This window comes from Acyrthosiphon pisum, chromosome X (assembly GCF_005508785.2).
Source record: "Acyrthosiphon pisum isolate AL4f chromosome X, pea_aphid_22Mar2018_4r6ur, whole genome shotgun sequence".
NCBI lineage: Eukaryota > Metazoa > Arthropoda > Insecta > Hemiptera > Aphididae > Acyrthosiphon > Acyrthosiphon pisum.
In genome coordinates this window covers 49,670,647-49,691,270 of record NC_042493.1, presented here as the reverse complement: position 1 = coordinate 49,691,270, position 20,624 = coordinate 49,670,647, and the positions used below count along the sequence as shown (strand labels likewise).

At 31.5% G+C, this 20,624-nt stretch overlaps 1 protein-coding gene across 1 annotated transcript; it reads left to right on the top strand.

The window, feature by feature from the left end:
- Positions 1-6,173: 6,173 nt before the first annotated feature.
- Positions 6,174-6,623, top strand: LOC107882855. The gene has a single exon (XM_016801875.1). It carries the CDS (start codon positions 6,174-6,176, stop codon positions 6,621-6,623), a length of 450 nt encoding a protein of 149 aa, XP_016657364.1.
- Positions 6,624-20,624: the final 14,001 nt, after the last annotated feature.

Below are 20,624 nucleotides of genomic sequence, written 5' to 3'. Positions count from 1 at the left end.
TAAAAAGTTAATAAAGTAATATGGATGAAAGGGAGGGTTTTAAAAATTGTGAAAAAAGTATGACTCTTTCTAAGTGTACATTCTTAGATCACCGATTTAAACACCTACCTTTCATGAATATGAACCCAATAAAAAATGAAATTATTGAAAATATAGCACAAATTATTCGAGACAAGGAACAACCAAGTCAATCAGATGTAAATATGCAACCGACTCCAATACCCGAATCTGGAGAATTATCAATTTGGAGTGAAATTGATAGTAATGTTGCAAGATTTACACCATTGGGGACTTCAAAGTCAAGAGCAATAGTTGAAGTTCAGCGCTACTTGGACGAAGCAGTTATATCCAGAAACCAACATCCACTAAAATGGTGGAAAGACCAAAGCTATAACTACCCTAACTTAAGTATATTGGCCAAGAAATATTAATGCCATTTAGGTACATCAGTTCCCTGTGAAAGGATATTTTCAAGTGCAGGTTTAGTGCTGAATGACCGCCTCTGTCGTCTAAAAAGCGAAAAAGTAAATATGTTGTTATTTCTTCATTATAATACAAAATAATTTAAATAATATTGTATATTTATATAACAAACATTGTAAAAGTTAAAATGTTTTTTATTACATTATAAATGTAGCTAACAAGTGGTTTTATTTTATTTATTTTCATGTTATTTTTATTATTATAATGAGTTGCTCTTTTTATAGCAAGTGTTTATAATTTATATTCATAATTATATATAGGTTATATAGCTTGAATTTTTTTATATTAAATTTGAATAAGTATCAAATTAGTCACCATTAAAATATTAAATAAAATAATAGTATAATATACCTATAGTAATATTAATGTTATTTTGTAGTACTGTAAGTAGTGAAAGGTATCACTAAACTTTAAATAATTTGTATTAATAAAATAATATTACCTATGTAATATATATTTTAATAAAAGAAATTTATATTTTTGTCATCATTACTAACAACCATTGCTAATACTTAACCAGTTTCCTTTTCAATATTCATAGGTACTGTAATACATAATTTTTTCTGTTTTACTTTGTTAAAATGAATTTCTTCATTGATAATATTTTAAATTTAAATAAGGCATAACTGAAATATAGGTACTTACTGTTTATAACTATTTTAACTATTACTATTTTACTAATAGGTATTAGTATTAATAATATTATACTATTTATACTATATTACAAATGTATAATAACAATTAACTAGGTACTGTTTACGAAGTACGAACTTAAACTGTTACTGAATACTGTTGTCTGTTACTCTGTAATTCCAATATTCTGATGGTAACTATTATTAAAAATGATAACCACTGTACCGATTCGTGTTGTAACTTGTAACCAAGAAATAACCATAACATAATATTAAAACCGATGTTTCTAAAAATAAAAAAAAAGGGTAACTCAGTAACTGTTATTTTTTCTTCCAAGTAACAGCTTGTTATTCATCTGGTAACTAATCACTGTTACTATTATTTTCTACCATCACTAGTCAGTTGTCGATTGAACGTCGCACAGAGCGATAGTGCCCATCATCGTATCGGTCCCTCAAGTTTAAGTGTTTGTTTTTTTTGTAATAAACTGTAAACTAATTAATATTCGTTGTGTTTGTATATTATTAGTTATTACAAATTGTATTGTTCAGTTATGTGAGATGCAAGGAATACAAGAGTGGATGTCCAGCAACAGGATAGATATCGGTAAATTTGAATGACAATGCATTTTTTATCAAGAAGCGACATGATCATAGAGTAAGGAGAGATGACACACCCATGAGAGAATTACGGAACATTCTTGCAGAACAGTGTGTAGCTCATAGTCCTACACCTTATTCAGCTAAAGTATTATACATGCAAGCAATTAAAAAGTAATGTTTAATACAATAATTATTTTGATAAATTTCAACAGTAATTACTATTATTATTATAAATTAATTTTCAGTTGTCCAGAAGGAGCATACAATTATAGCATACAATTATAAGCCACAGAGAGAATGCGCCAAATAAGAAAATCTATATTCCCCCCAACTCCAAGGAATCTTTTACACCTCCATCAACTTTTACAAATTAATGAAACCCGACACTTTGCCCTCAATTTTTTTATTTATGTGGAACTTATTGTGGAAACTGTATTTTCACAAATTATATCAATGGATATAATTTTTTAATCTATTTCACTCTGGAGTTGATCTGCTAAAACAAATAAAACAATTCATTTTTAATGAAATACCATAACTGAGAAAAGAGTGTAGTAAAATAGAAAAGCAAAGTATAATGTTTAGATGCATTTGTAAATTGTGCTTATTGCCATGCAAAATGATGTTAAAGCATTTAAATACAATAGCAAAAATGGAACCAGAAGAGTATATTTTTGCAAGCATGATATTTACTATCAAGAATGAATTATTCTTTTACAAAATGAAAATATATAAATTATTATAAGCAGTATACAATATCATGTTTTAAATGAGAATATAAAATAAATTGCATTTTAAATAAAGTAAACAATACACATAAAATACAAAATTAAATAGTAAGGCTGCATACTCAATTTCATTAAAAAGCTGTATAAATTGAAATTTTATACATACGAAAAACAGCATATACAAAAAAGTTAAAAATTAAAGCAGGATAATAAAGCAAAAATAATTAATTACAATTTGACATAATCACAAATGATTAGCAACAGATTTACTTCCATATTTGTTAGCTAATTTAATTTTGTTTTTTCCAGCAATCTTTAAACGAAATAAAATATATCTACTTATTATAAAATCACGTAGCTTATGACAATTTGGAATGTGAACATTAACAATTTCTTTCATTTTACTAATTAAGAAATGCTTGATATTACAATTTTGATCTTTAATAATAAAATAGTATTTTTTGAAAATACGTTCATAACTCAAAAACATATTAAGTGTGATTTCATTACAAAAAATAGACATCCTTTTTTATATCTTTTTAATTTGGTGAGTTTGGCAAATGCAGCATTTATACTTTTATTAGAACCTACACTTGATAAGCAAAAGCTACAAAGTTTTGAATTTTGTTTTATGCTATGTATAATATAACCACAAACATTATACAATGATTTTAACTCACCATTGCACAAATTCATGTTAGGTTCATCTATTTCTAGAGGTAGCTGAACTTCTTTTAAAGTTGTATTTAGGCTTGAGTTATCTAAAACATCTATAAATCCTGATAAAATGTTTCGATCATCTTCATCATAGCTACCTCTAGACACATCTTTAAGATACTCAGATACAGATATTAACTTTAAATCGTTTTTTAATTGCAAGGCATTAGGAATAATATTTTTAGCTTTTAAAACACTAAAAAGATTTTCCAAGCAATTTTGAGTAAATCTAGATGTAAGTAGAAAGTGAAATCCTTTTTCATTTAAATATATATTTTGAAGATCTAATATTGATGTAGTTGATAATATAGAACCACACTGTTTCCACGGTTTCCAAGATCTTTTATTTCCTACTTCTAAGTGTGTCATAATTTCGATGAAATCCTTTAAAAAAATTATTGATTTTTCGTAAACATCTGGCTTTAATTTGCTTAAAACCATTACAATATTCCGTGATGTCATCAACGAGAACCAATGTTCAATAGTTTCAATAAACCATGCAGTAGTGAGTTATTCAGGTTTGCCTAGTTCATCAGCAGGAAATCGCAAAACAGAACATACATCATGGCTGATAACATTAGTCGATTTTCCAACTTTCATTTTTTGAAAGTGACTGGGAACCAAATCATTTTGGGATAACTTTGGGGCTAAATGGAAATGCAGTTGATCTTGATAATTAATTATATCTTGTTTATGATCAGAACATACTATATTTGTTGGTAGCTCATATTTTTCTTGAATTTCTTTAGAAATAAATAATACTTTGTTTGTCATTAACATGTTTTGAATATTTTTGAATAAGTGTGGCACATCAGCAATAACAAATAATTTTCTATTACTGTCGATAGAATGAGGTATAGAATTAGTCACCTTGCAATATTTTCCAGCGGTAATATTCCAATGTTTCCATAGTCGTTGATTACTAGAACCCATATCTGATGTGATAGCCATTACTTTCAATCCAATTGATTTAATTTTTGTAATTATATCTGTTATGATACTACTATAAACGGTTCCATTAACTGAGGGTCCTGTAAAATAATATGCAACAGTTTGTTTCCATCTGGTCGATATGCCCCTAACATGAAAACTAACACATTTGTTGCAGTTCCTTCATGATTAGACAAAGTAATATTGCCTACATTTTTATTTAAAGACACATCAAATATATTAGAGGGTGTTATTGCCATTTCATCCATTATAAGAACACATTCTTTTTCATGTGTATCTTGAAACGATTGAATTTTAATTCCTAAAAATTTAAAAACTTCATCTAGTACACCGCTATCAAATTTTAACATCTGCAATCTTCTTCTTAAAGTTCTTTGAGAAGGCAATGGCATTTTCTGTTTCAACATTTCTTCGTAACCGTTGCTACCAAGGCTAAATTTTATCTTTAAAGCTTTGCAAATAGTAGGATTAGACCACTTCATGAGTTTAGTAGATTTTCTGGACAAGGCTTCTATTTGGTCATTGTTAAAAATAGATTTCAAAAGCTCAGCACTTTTATTAGTTTAATTTTTTTTTAATTTATCAGATAAAAATCTTAACTGTTTTTTATAGTGATTAATTTTAAATACCATAGACTTCTAAAGATGATCATTGTTAGACAAATTATTATGAATGATAACATCAGACATTGCTTGTACATGTTCTAAATTACAATCTGATGGCTCTGAAGCACCAACACTGTTTACTTCTATTATGTGATTTAAAGGTTTTGTCATTTGCCTATTTTTTGGTGGTTTTCGTTTCTTAGCTTCTTTTGTAAAACAAAATAAGGTAGGAACAGCATCGTGTTTAAGACGGTGACTACCATCTTCTCGTGTTTTCTCCCACATATCTGGCTCAAAATGAATCTAAAATGAATTTTAAATGGTAGCTATAAGATTTTTAGGTTCTTAAAAGTTTATGATAAAATATATAAAAATAACAAATTGTGGTCAACTGGGGTAAATGTAAATGGTTTTGACAAGGGTTACCTTAATATAAACACTCACTCTTATATAATGTATTCTACACATATTTTTCAATGTAATTCAATGTAATGTAAAAATTTCCAAGCAATCATATTTTGGAGTTATATTTAGTATAAAAACATTATCCAGTTCACAATTTTAAATTTACATTTACGCCTCATTGCAATTTAAAAAATACAAATTTTTGGAGCAAATGGAAATTAATATTTCTGATTTCATTCATTAGAATAGAAAAAAATCTGGGGAAAAAGTAAATGAATCATCAGTATATTAAATGGTTATTATGTGCATTTTTACATTTAAATATAATTAAATTTTGGGGCAAATGTAAAAAACAAAATATATACAACAACAAATTAATGGAAAAGAAGCATAATAACAATGAGTTAAGGTAAAATGTATGTGTACTTAATTATTTTTCAAATAAAATGGTTTTTAAATTATAATATAGGTATTTATGTAGGTTAGGTTGTCAGTATTTTGTGTCAAATATTATATTTTATCTACATACATTTTAATTTAACAAGTCTTTTTAGTTCCATTAGGTATTATATTGTATTAATAATAAATATAAAATAAACATTACACTTTTTTCACAACGACTTGGATAAAAATTGTCCCATATATTGTACTCAAGAAATTCTAAATCTCTTAACAAACAACATGGATTAATAACTTCATTTATACTTTTATTTATGAAGATATCAGTTAATATCTGCCGTACACTCTTTAAAAGGAAAACAAAATAATTTAAGACATGTTTTTATAAACAATATCTAGGTAGGTACATAACATCAAATAAAATATTATTCTGATAACTATCATGAAAGAATAATAAAATATGACTAAATGTACAATATATTATTTTAATCAGAATGTGTTATTCTCAACAACTTAATATTGTACCTAACATGTTTAGATTAACCCCAGTTGACCCAAAATCAATAAAATATCTATTAATTAAGTAAAATAGGTAATTTAAATTTTTTAAATCGAAACTATTCTCTAGAGGAACCAAATTACGACTGTATATGAGTATTGTAAGACCAACGCTAACCTATGGTTGTGAAGTATGGCCGACGACAGTACAAATTGAACAAAAACTCAGAAGTTTTGAGAATAGAGTCCTAAGAATAATATGTGGACCGTTTTTTGATACCGAAATAAACAGGTGGCGTAGAAGAAAAAACCAAGAATTAAGGGAAATCACTAAAGTACCTCCCGTAACAAGTTATATAAAGGGACAGAGAATACAATGGTTTGGACACGCAATGAGACGAGAGGAAACAAATGAAGTCAGAGCAGCAATTGAATACAAGCCAACAGGCAGAAGACCCAGAGGCAGACCGAAGAAACGGTGGATGGATGGAGTACAACAAGATCTAGAGAGGTTAGAAGTAACAGAATGGGAGGAAAGGATACAGGATCGTGATTATTGGAGAGCAGTGACGGTGGCAGCCAAAACTCTTACAGAGTTGTGAAGGCACAGAAGAAGAAGAAGGTAATTTAAAACATAATATTAACTTAAGAGTTTATAACAATGCATCATGAATTTTTTAAACTGAATCAAATAAAAAGTAAATACAATAGAGGATAAATATTTTATCCAACACATACTTCACAAATACAAGAGTAATTATTTGGAGCCCAATTATCTCTCTTCATTTTTGATAGCCACAATTTCCTTCTGGCCGACTCTTTAGGAAAATATTTCATTAGAAACCCTTTTTTATAAGAGTTTGAGCATCCAATAGCAGCACACCCATTGCAATACTATTAATTAAAATAATAAATAAACAAGTGAAAAACATTATTGGCACTTTCAAACGTACTAAATAGTTAAAGTATTTGTCCACTCAGACTACTAGGTGTCGAGGTATAACGTATTGTATTAAAAACATGAAAAAATATAATTATAGGTACTTACATATCTGTAAACGTGTTGGTAGTCACTTGAAAGTTTAATTATAATTATAATAATTATAATTTATAATATACAATAATATACTTATTAGTCATATAATACCAGTTGTTATCAAAAAAATATTAGCCTACTAATGGCGGACAACCTTGATAACCAATCAGGGGCGACAGGAGCGTCTAAACACAGAACTGAACCGTGACCGTTCTGCGCATGCGCTAGTGACATATCATTTGATTGAATCATTAATTGAAATCTCTTATCTGTTGTCAGGTTATCAGGTTATCAGCTGTACGACTGCACAAGTAAAGTTGCTTACAACTTTTAATAATCGTTTAATTATGTTCAAATAATATTGCAATTTACTCCCAGTCCTTTTCTGTAGAACGATATACCATAATGTTGGTCTGTTTGCATACATTCGTTTGAAATATACTCCAAAGTCTTTAGTTTCAGGCACGACTAATATTATTTTTTCCATGTCTGGGGAACATGCGCGACGATAGCAAAAATGAAATTTTAGCTGACGTGCCTGTTTATTTAGTCATGGTTTCAGGATCATTAATCCTTTCAATAATAAATAAGCATTTTTAATGATTTATAAACTGTTGATTTTTTTTCATTACACTGCCAGTGAACAAGACTGATAGACTTATATTATGATGTGGTTTGTATAATATTGTTAAATTTGTATCAGGTAATATGTTATATTATTTATATAAGTATTATTTTTAATTAATACATTTTTATGTTTTATAGGAACAAATTGAAACTAAATGTAATGAACCCAAACTAACAACACTTTATAAAGATGGAAGATTTTATGCTTTAAAAAAATCTGAAAAGTAATTAGTAAATTGTCATATTATTTACTAAATTAATAATAATAATAATAAAAATATTAAAATTCCTTCTCTATAACGAGATATAGAGTAAATGTATAATGTTAGTATAATGTCCCTAAAAAGTATAAAATGGTTTTAATTGTAATGTAATACATAAAAATAATTGAGTAATAATAATAATAATAATCAGTCCACAGAATATTGTAATGATAAATAACCAATAATTTTTTAGTTTAAAAAATGGTACTTTTGGCACTCTAAACTCGTGTTTAATCCCACTGTACGTAGACCACGAATTGATGCACCTTCGTCAAATTAATTTATTACTTGATCAAAATATACTTCTCTATCTCTTTCAATGTAGAGAGTAGCGATACTACTCAGTCTTGTTTGGTCCATAGTAAGCCGTGGATATGTTTTTAGTTTCTTTAACGAAGAGAAACTTCTTTCATTTGAAGCTGTGTTTGTAGGAATTGACAAAATATAGTTAAATATTTGCTATAATTTTCAAATCCACCTTTCAAATTATTTTTCTTAAAAAAATCTATTCTATTTTCCAATGAATCTTTTATTTCACTGTTTTTTAACATTTAATTTAAAAAGACAGCTCTCCTTTTAATTCTTATTCGGTAAAACTGTATGTTGTACATACTTTTTTAATAACGTCATACTATGGGTTTTCTTTACATAGTACATCATATAATGCTTGTAGGATATCAAGATTGTTTTCAGAAATACGATTTGATATATTGTTATACGGGAAACGCCACGCGGGATGGCTAAAAATTAAAATATGATATGATTTTGCTTCTGTACCTATGCTGGCTATGCAGAGCGAATTACAACCAAAAGGAGCTAATCAATCACAATTTTTTTCCCGGGCAACGCTGGGTTATTCAGCTAATATAATGTAAAAATATTTTAATATCACATGAATTTATTTGTGTATTGTCAGTAGCCATCCGGTTTATTAGTTATGAGGGTGTGGGGGCGAAGCCCCTGCGGTTCTGTGTAACTTGTACAATTCAAGCCCTCTACCACCCCCCCCCCCAAAAAAAAAAAAAAAAAAAATTGTATCAGTGACTGATACAGGTGCATCATAACGCACCGTATGATGGCGTATGTGTAAGTTTTACATGCATTGAAAGGCCCTAAATCGAGGTCATCCAATATCCGTATATAATATTATAAATATAAATGTATCAAAGCTACTTTGTACCTTGTATCTTGTATCATGATACATTTTATACAAGTATCATGTACCTTTTTTTGGCGAAAGATAAAAGATATTATTATTGTAAAAATTTGTAAAAATATTGTAAAAATTGGAAATAAATATATATCTATAAAAATACCATGACAAATTATATAGGTATCATCACAGCATTTTGATACGCATCATCCGCTATTAACTTCACCTACATCGTAGTTCTCCACTTCTTATTGGCTGTCAATCATATAAATACATAGAACAAAATCAACCGATGAGAAGTGAAGAACTACGATATAGACCGGAGGTGAAAAAACTAGTACAACTGTGATGATACCTATATAATTTGTCATGAGCAACAGCAGTCCACTTGTCTTAATCTTTGGCACTTTTCGTGTTTCTGGAAATAATTGTTGTCTTTTTATTGTGTTTGATCTTATCCAGCTATTGATAAACTTTTTCCTAAATGTTCCTGAAATTAAACATAATATGTCTAATGGAAAATAAATTAAACTAAAAATTGAATATTTATTGATTATATACCAGGAAAAAGTAAATATTATTGTTTTTATTTTTGAGTAAACTTTTTAATTAATCTGGACATTATATAGTTCTTACTTCTTATGGCAGCCGAAATATGCGATATGTTGGCGATATACGTTTCTGAGTGCATTGTATTATTATATGGTTTATTATTCACTGTATTAAAAATATTTTTATTAATTCAACTTAACATTGTTAGGATTACTTTATTAATCTCTTCTTTTCAACAGTATTATACCATAATTAACTTAATGTACGTACCATCACTCTTTTGGCGCACGATCCTCGCTTGACCTACTTGTTAATGAAAACTCCTGTTTAGTTAAATAACTATAATATGTTTCAATACATGAATTACAACAAATTTCAAACACAATTCAATTCCTCGTTCTCAATTTCGAGATACCGTGGTTATGTTAGTAGTAATGATTGCATAATATTGTCTTTGAAAATATGATTTACAATATCCCCGAAAATAGGAAATCCCCAACAACAATTCTATTTTTAGACAATTATCGATATTGATAATCGTTGGAATATCTTAGCATTCGTTCTATTAGTATCATAAGAGATAACGCCGTGGCAGCACTAAGTAATAATGGGCAGCTTTTTCAGTTGTGTGGCAAGCTCATCTGGCAAGAAATCAAGCTCCCGTTCCAACGCTGGCAAAAAGTACGGGCCAGTACCTGACCTGGTGCCTTCAGCAAACTTCAGAAATGAAGATTATAATTATATAAAACTCGAGCCGTATTATTTTGGCAACATCACACGGTATGAAGCCGAGGAATATTTGTTTTTGCCAGAAACATTATGGAGCGTTTTTAATTAGAGATACTTACTGTACAAGTCATAAATACTCTTTGTCTGGTTAGTAACATATAATTATCCGTATTATTATTAAATAAGCTTTGATCAAGGTTAATATAAATAGAAGGTTTGATAATATATGATGGGGAATAAATAACAGGTGCGGGGTAGATAATAAAATGACGTCATAATAGTACAAAGTTTTAAATGCAGCCATACTGTCCATACTGGAATATATTATTTATAACTGTTCTAATGGAGAATCAGAAGAAAGTTACACAAATGCATTTAGTTAATTAAAAAATAATGTTCCTCTTTGTTTTGGAGACAACAGTGTATTTTTTTTTTTATGCTGTTTTATATTTTATATATTCAGATATAAATTAACCATTATATAAATACCCCAGTTTAAAAAAAAAAAGTAAAAATTTAAATTTTCTTTATTATTATGATATAAATATAAAATGTAATAATGTTATAAAAATTAAACTATTCTCAATTATTAGTAAATACACATTATTGTAGCTAATAACTAACATTATATCATAGTTTTTTTATTTTTTTCATTTAAAATTACTAAGGGAAATTAAATCATAATAATATTCAATAAAAACATTTATTTCACAAGTTTTTTTTTAAAAAAAACATATTTAAGAAAATCTTGAAAAAGTGCAGATTAAACAGTGGCTTTTTATTCATATCAATCATATATAGGTACTTATAAATGACAAATTTTATTTAACTCTAATGTCTAGAGTCTAGGGATTGTATCATATCAAAACGGTAATAAAAAGTGTTTACAAGTTATTGTTTAATTATCTGATTAGGTTTTAATTTTTAATACTGTTTCTTTTATAAAAGTTTAAATTTAACCTCATTATAATGATAATCATACTAATACTTAATAATAATAATTATTATACGAGGGATAGCCGTTTACTAAACGGCACATTTCTTTACAACGGATTAACCGATCTCGACCAAACTTGGCACGGTGATAGTGTGGACATCACTGAGTGCCAACAAGTGGTTTTGATCGATGTCCTTCCTACCATCGATGAATAATCACCGAAAAACTAAATTTTGATACCTTAATTTTGTTTCAGTAGAAACATAGATCCGCCATAAATCAATAATTTCACAACAAATATAAGTACTTGAAACATGCCTGGATTAAGAAAAGGAGCAAATATAAGCCAACTAACAGCGAATAGAAGAAGAGATAACTACAACGCCATGATTCAACAAGCTGTAGAAGAAGATTATCGTATCAATTCAATACTACAATCGTGCAATTCAAATGACCCTAGCAAGAAAGCGATTTATAAATTACTCATTAAGCTAGTCGGACAAAGAGATATAAGTGCTTGCGAAGTTATGCATCTGTTAGTTGGCGAGCCTCTCAAACATTGTTCATGAACATTCGCTACTATATTCATCGGATTAGAAGATTATACTATGGTTGCAGTAGACACTTCAGAAGGAAATGAAATTATTCCTAAATCGATGATACAACATTATGCGACACGTCCAGAACATCTTGAATCCGTATGTTTAAAACAGTTCTTCGTCGAATATCACTGGGCCCGAGGTCCTAATTTCTTATGAAATATCTATTACATTACTGTATTAAATCAAAAAAAATATTTTTTTTTAAGTTGATTTTATAAATATATACATAATCGTCAAGACAATTTGAAGCCAAAATTTGATGATGATACATGGAATACATAATGTTTTACAGGTGTTTTACAATGCTGTAAAATCAAAAACTCGTTTTTCTCAAAACATGGTTTTTTGACTTGCAACACTAATGTTCTGATAGTGCGATGAAATCGTCGGGGCTGAAGTTTTTCATCTACACACGCATATAATGAAACCCTACTCGAGAAAATCAAACAGAGACGATTCTACAAAAACGTTATTCAATTATATACTTAGTCGAGCTAGACGTGTGACCGAAAACGCGTTTGGTTTGCTAAGTCAAGTTTTTCGTGTTTTTTATCAACCCATTAATCTCGAAACGTCGACTTGTGACCTGGTATGGGTAGCTTATATCTTACATAAAAGGTTAAGGGATGGTTATTTGGAAAATAACAAACACCCATACTCACCCAAGATCAAGACTTACCTTCCAACAACATGTTACCCATACGTAGAGGAGGTGGATTTTTACATGCAAACGGATTCGAGGTGAGAGAACGATTTAAAACATTTTTTAATAATGAAGGATCAGTATCTTGGCAGAGATTATTTATATACATTTAATACATACTTAGAATTTTTCTTAATATACTAAACTCATATTTGTAATTAGGTAGTTATAATAAAACAACACTTTAGAAAGTGAGTTGCTTAAATATGCTTTATTAATGGAATCTAGTATTATGGTTTAACAAGAAATGATTTAAAACAAATAGCTTATCAGCTTGCTGTACAAAATAAAATCAAGCATCCGTTTTCTGATGAATCAATGGCGGCTGGTAGAGGTTGGTTGGATAGATTCATAAAACGTCATAAACACACCATATCCATTTGAAAACCATGTGGAACATCATTTGCAAGAGCATTGTGATTTACAAAGGAAAAAGTCAATAAGGTTTTTGATAGTCTCGAGGCCTCTGCCTTCAAACTCTTTTGAAAAATATAATTGTCCACCTGATCGTGTGTAAAACATTGATGATACTGGATTGACTGTAGTGCAGAGTAAAGTTTCAGAAGTAATTGGTTCAAGAGGTAAACGTCAAATCTCTTCTTTAACTTCTACTGAAAGAGGTAGTCTTATCACAGTAGTAGCAGCAATGAGTGCTGGAGTAACATTTATACCACCGTTGATGATATTTCCAAGGAAAAATATGACAATTAGTGTTTGTCATCCTAGTGGATGGATTCAAAGTTATATTATTGTCCAATGGTTTGATAACTTTATTGAAAAAATTAAACCTTCCGAGACTTCACCGGTTCTTTTAATATTAGATGGCCATTACAGTAACACTAGAAATTTAGAAATTATAGAAAAGGCTAGAGACAACTTTATTACTATATTTTGTTTCACGTAATTGGGATCGCCACCCTAACTGGTTTATTCACCCCTTGACCGAAAAATAGTTCATATATATTTATAAAATAAACAATATATACACACGACTGCACGACTATTTGCAGACAACTATAATATATGTTATGTATATTTCAACTTTATATGCTTATAAAAAACTTGGCGTTGGGAAAGTGGCGTCGCTATCGCCCAGTGTCCTTCATTGGGTGCTGCCATAGCCCCACCCTGTTCTTAAGTGATCGGAGTGGTCTGGCCCTCGTGGTTGGGGGTTGAGTGTCAGGCTAACAACCCGACCTTGTAAAAAACTTCTGTTCAGGAATCGAACAACAACAAGCCTCGGACTAGATTGGGAAAAAAGACTGGAAATTGGATATCGGAATTAAAATGTGGTACTTGAAATATACGAATACTATATAAACCTGGAGCAACTGTGGAATTAGTAGAAGAGATAGAGAGATATAAAATGAAATGTGTGGCACTACAAGAGGTGAGATTGGAAGACGCGGGTACAATAAAGATATCACAAACAACAATCATAAATGGAAGAAGTGAACGAGGTCACAGACTAGTGACTGGTTTCGCTGTGCATGAGTCGATCATACATATGATTAAAGATTTCAAAGATGTAAACCCGAGAATCTCAACATTGACCCTGAAGGTTAGGTTAGGTTGACTGATTTTTTAATGGGGATTTGCTTGTTATTGAGTGTAATTAAAATTTCACCAACTTTTCTCTTTTTAGTGAATATTATGAGGTTTGATTTTGTTGGTGCGAAGTTAAAACCTGTGTTTCTTGCCCATTCAACTAAATTATCAGTGGTTGTTTGGAGGTGTTTTCGTACTGAGCTTGTATTGTTGCTGCGAAATGAATAACTAAAATCGTCGGCAAATAGGTTGCGTTTTGTGGGTAGCGAACAGCTTTGGGTTATATCGTCTATGGCTAAGAGAAATAGAGTAACAGATAATGCTGAACCCAGTGATACTCCGTTTTCTAGGGTAAATTCTTTGGATAAATGACCGTTTGCTTTAATCTTGAATGTGCGAGCTTTTAAGAAGTCAGTTATTAGATCGAGTGTCTTTCCTTGGCATAATATTTGGTTTAGTTTGACAATGATGTTGTGTCTCCATGTACAGTCGTATGCTTTTGAGATGTCGAGGTTGACTAGCCCCATTATTTGTTTTTTTTAAAGGTCTGGTTTATTTCATGGTTAATTTGAGTTAGGTTATCGATTGTGCTTTTGTTTTTTCTAAAGCCGTATTGATGTTTGGATAAGTATTTATGTTTTTCTAGTATCCAAGTAAGTCTATAGTTAATGACTTTTTCCAATATTTTACACAAGGTGTTTAGGAGCGTTATTGGTCTGTATCCATCGGGCTTAAACTTATCTTTTTCAGGTTTTGGAATTGGTATTACAGTACCATTTTTCCATGTACTTGGCCAAAAGCCTTCAGTGAAGATTCTGTTGAATATCGTTAATGTTAATTTTAGGGTGTTTGACCCGAAGTTTTGTATAAAAATGTACGGTATGTTATCAGGGCCGGGGCTATGACTTTTGCATTTTGTTAGAGTGAATATAATTTCTTGCATAGTGATTGGTAGGTTTAATTGGATTTGGTCTATTTGTTTTTGATCTAAAGAGTTAGGAATAGTTTCTTTTTCTTGTTCATGTTTGTAGGTTTGAAATTGTGTCGTATAATTGGTATTACTGCTATTTTGAGAGAAATATTCCCCCAATTGGTTTGCTACTAATTCTTCGTTAATTAGTGCGTCGGTGTTCGTATTAATCAGATTGATTTTTCGATTTCTATTTAGTCCTTTAAGATATTGGATTTTATTCCATACTATTTTCGTGTCAGTTTTTTCATTGAAAAATGAAAGACGGCGGTTTTCTCAGTACGACAACAACAATTTTTACGACCACACCCAAGGCACCTGCGAGTTCCGTATACTGACAAGATCAAAGGAGCTGACAGCATATATGTGGGATCAATACGAATAACGTTAGACGAATAACCTTGATGATAGTCTTAGACTCAATATATTTAAACAACAAGTCTCAACAACAAATTACAAGTTGACAATTTAACAAATGACAATTTAACTATTACACATCAGAACATCACTCGTCGGGCATCTCGACATCACTGCCCTCTCCAGACGGGTCATCACACTGCCTTGACTCGGCCTGAACACCAACAGTGTTACCATCCCACATTCTCTCACCTTGAACAGCGTCCGTCTCGGAAGCTGTATCTTCCTCATCTGACTCCTCAGCTTGATCTTGGTCGATGGAACGCCATGGCTTCATATACTCAGCGCAGGAAAAGCTTCGCTCAGGTCCCTCATGTATGCCGACTCTTAGCACCTTGTACCGTTCGTTACCTTCGCGTCCTATTATTCGATAAGGTCTCAAAAACTTTCTACATAGCTTTGAACTTGGTAAGAACTGTGTCCTCTTGATAGAAACTAGATCCCCTAGTCGGTAATTGACAGCTTCCTTTCTGAACTTGTTAAACGCACGTTGCTGTTGAATCTGCGCCTTCTGTATCTGTTTCTTTGCGAACTGTCTGTTTTCTTCCTGACCTTCCTCATGACACCTAACATATTCAATCTGCACTGCCTCTTTTATTGACTGGTACTCTGGGTGATTCATCTCTACTCCAAAAACTAATTTGAATGGAGTCATCCCTATGGAGCGCTGATATGACCCATTCAGTGCCATCTGCACTTTCGACACCTGACGGTACCACTGGTCAGGCTCAGTCATACTTAGTTTGGTCAATACATTTATAATGATGGTATTCAGTCTTCCCACTTGTCCATTAGCCCTTGGTACACCTGTAGTTATAAGGATGTGACGGATCTTCCGTTCTGAACAATAATTACTAAAGTCTTTTGAAGTGAATGCAGTTCCTCTATCCGACACTAGTGTTTCCGGATTACCAAAAGTAGCTTCCATCACTGCCAACTTATCAATGACTTCTTTAGCGGTGACACTTCTGGTAGAAATAACCAGCAGAATTTGGTGAACCCATCGATTACAGCCAGAATGTGTCGGTATCCCTTCGGTGTTTGTGTCAGCGGACCAAGGAAGTCTATATGCCACATGGACAAAGGGGTGTCTCCTTTGTCTATGCTGTGTAGGAACCCTTCTTTTTTGCCTTGCTTCCGATTAGCAAGTATACAAGTGACACAATTATTTATTACCTTGCCAATTTTATTCCTTAGATCAGTGATACGATAGTATCAGTCACGTTGTATCAAGGCTTCAGTCTTTATTATCCCAAAATGACCAATATGGTGTGCATCCCTTATCACTTCATTTTGCATCTTACATGGAATAACCAGTAAATTTTGGCCATTGTGAATCTCTTATATCAGCCCTCCGACTGTTGTGAAAGTATGATCATCGATAGTCAGCTGTTGTATTCGGGAATCTTCCTGTTGGGCAATTCTTAGTCGTGCTAGAAATTCACTGTGAATTGCCATACACATGGGATACCGGCTCAGAGAATCAACGTGAGGCATCCGTGAGCCAGCCCTATGTTCGATAACGTAGTCGTATTCAGTAATCAGTAACGCCCATCTGGCAACTCTGGTAGCCAGTTCCTTTTTTTCTAGAGTCTTGGTAAAGGCAGCACAATCGGTCACTATCTTAAACCTTAAGCCCAGTAGGTATACACGAAACTTCTTTAACGCCTCTACTATCGCTAGGACCTCAAGTTCATAGCTATGAAACTTCTGTTGAGCTTCGGACGTCTTCTTGCTCATATAACAGATCGGATGCAATCGTTCATCATCATTATCGTCGGCCTGCAGCAACACAGCTCCAAATCTAAACTGTCTGGCATCTGTGTGCAACTCGGTGCGGATAGCTTCGGGGTTGTAGATCTTAAGTACTGGCGCCGCTGATAGACACTGCTTCAAATTCTTCACCGCTGCTTCCTGATGTGGTCCCATATGTAATAGCACTCCCTGTTTCAACAAATTGCTTAATGGTAATGCAATTTGCGAATATCCGCGTATAAACCTACGGAAGTATCCGGTGAGACCTAAAAAGCTTTGTACGGCTTTGGCGGTGAAAAATCGATTTTGCGTAAAAATTCCCGTTTTTCCTTAATTTTTCTTTGGTTTTTCTCGGCGCAATTTTGAAAATTACTGGGAATTTTAAATATTGACCTCCCCAATGCACCAACGATATTCACTTTCCAATCGAACAAGATACTGAAGTTGAAAATCGAAGTATTATTTCGACTACTTATCGTGTACACACAAAAAAAATAAAAAAAAAACACATCATTGTAAAATCAATACATTCATCGTTTCACTCAGAATCTAAAACTTCAATAATAATTCAATAACCCTTTATAAATTCATTAACTCTAATAATATCTTCAATATAATTATCTCAATAATAACTTCACTAATATGCCCTTCAATAATAATATTTTCAATAATAATTAAAATACGTTTTACACCATTATACTTATACTCGACTACTTAATATTAGGTACTTTTGTTTTAATTATGTTGCATACGCTATGTAACAAATTCAAAAATAATTATCCACTTACAATAAAGCGGTGTTCCTCGATGCTGATGACATGCTGTATGGATTTGATGGTACTGCAGCGTAGTTTATTGTTTTGATGTTGGTTCTTCCTCGGAGTTGTCGCCTTAGAAGAGTAATCAATTCCTCCATGTTGACTGTAGCCTTTGATGGTTGCCTCCTTTGAATGAAATCCACTCCGACTGCGCCAGTGTTACGTGCAGCCCTTTCAGAATCCAAATGATGATGTAGTTTGAAATAATAATACTAATTTCAAAGTAATAAAATGTGTTTTAATAATTTAGAACAGTCAATTATGAAAATATAGTAGTAATGTAGAATGGTTCCGTGGTAGTAGCGGTGTAGCGGTGTATAATGGCTGGTGGCGTGAAGTGACTTCGGTCTTGCTAGTCCAGGTACATCTGATCAGGCTGTGCTCCTGTCTCCCTTATATATGCTGTTAGCTTCTTTGATCTGGTCAGTATACGGAACTCGTAGGTGCCTTGGGTGTGGTCGTAAAAGTTGTTGTTGTTGTTGTACTGAAGAAACCGCCGCCTTGTGTTCATAGATTGTTATGGATAAGATAATTTCAAAAGAGAATATAAGCTTGGACGCAATATCGCGTAAATCAATTATCAGTATTTTGTCAGAAATACATCGTATCTCCACCTTGGACAAAATATTAATTATGTCCGCTGGCTCACTGATATCGCGGTAACCGCAAACAAATATTAAAACGGTTCTGTGGCCACAATACCTTCAATTTATAAATAGAAATAATAAATAGTTGTAATTATAAAATAATAATATAGTGTTCATAATCAATGATAATACTGATTATATTTTATTAAATCTAAGTTATCAATAATACTTTGATAGAAATAGGTATCACACAGTATGTTTTGTAACGAAACGACAACGTTGTAGTCTGTAGAGTAAAATTTGCAAATATACTGTCAGAAAGTTTTGAAGTTAGGGCTGGCCTAAGACAGGAAGACGCGCTTTCCCCAGTACTTTTCAATTTGACTTTAGAAAAAGTAATTAGATCTCCTCCTGCAAGACAAAATATGGAAATTCTAGAGCAGAACACTATCTTAACATACGCAGACGACATCGTAATAATTGGTAGCTCTCGAATTGATGTGGAAATAAGGGCTGCAGACCTAATCAAAGCAGCGGAACTGGTTGGATATTGGATTAAAAGTCAATCAAGAAAAGACCAAATACCTAGTAGTATCAAATGAAGAGAGAGCTTTGGATGATTTGCTTGTGGATGGATATGTCTTTCAACAAGTAACAGATTTCAAGTATCTAGGAACTAATATAAAGAACTATAACAATATGCACAACGAGATCAAATTGAGAATTGCATCAGGGAACAAGGGCTATTATGCACTTGCGAAATTGTTTGAATCGAAACTTTTGTCCAGGAAGTCAAAAGAATATTTATATGCCAGTTTTTTACGACCGGTCTTGACGTATGGCTGTGAAACCTGGTCGGTAACTAAGGGAGATGAAGAAAAGTTAAACATATTTGAAAGAAAAGTACTACGTCGAATCTATGGCCCTGTAATTGAAAATGGTGAATATAGAAGAAGAACTAACCAAGAATTGTACCAAAGTTTCAATAAACCCATTATAAGTTCGTATCTAAAAAGTAAAAGGTTAGAATGGGCGGGCCATATTTGGAGATCGGAAGGTATTGCAAAAAATCTTTTCACTGGAAGACTAAGCGGTAAAAGACCTAGGCCAAGACAAAGATGGGAGGACAGAGTGAAAACGGATCTCACGGAAATCTCGGAAGAATTAATAAGGATTGAAGATAGCGAAGACAGAGATAGGTGAAAAGATGTGGTTGAGGGAGCGATGGTCCTAAATCAGTGGAACCCAACCTTTTTACCACCACCAACTAATTTTTATATAATCCGAAGGTATATTTAGATTTGGATTTTTGTTATGGACTTCGGTAACTTGATCCAGAGGCGGAACTAAGATTTTTTACGCCCGGGGAAAATATTAAAATTACGCCCAATCATAGACCAAGGCTGAAAATAATATACCTATCATTCCCTAGATTTGTTTTTAAATAAATGAAATTAAAATTACAACATACTTAACAAACAAATACTTATTAACTTTTTAACACATAATAATGTTAACTAATAAGTTAAAAACATCAAGCTAATTTTACTCATAGAATCATATTACTTACTACTTATGTTACAATAATTTAATTTAATAAGAGTTATTCTGATTTTTACACTACTATTAAAGTATACTAAAGAGATTCTCTATATTTTCTAACTATTAAAATTTTTAATAATATACTTGTTTAATTCAATATGAAAGAACTTTTTTATTAAAACATTTTTTTATTTATAGATCCGCTACACACTTAATAAAATATTACAATATACTCTAAAAGTTTCATATTATATCAACAAATAATATTTTTAAATTACAACAAAAAACTAAAGTCGTTATTCTTGGTTTTAATATGTAATTTCGTAAATTTTATGGTGTATAGAAAATTATAATTTAAACATTC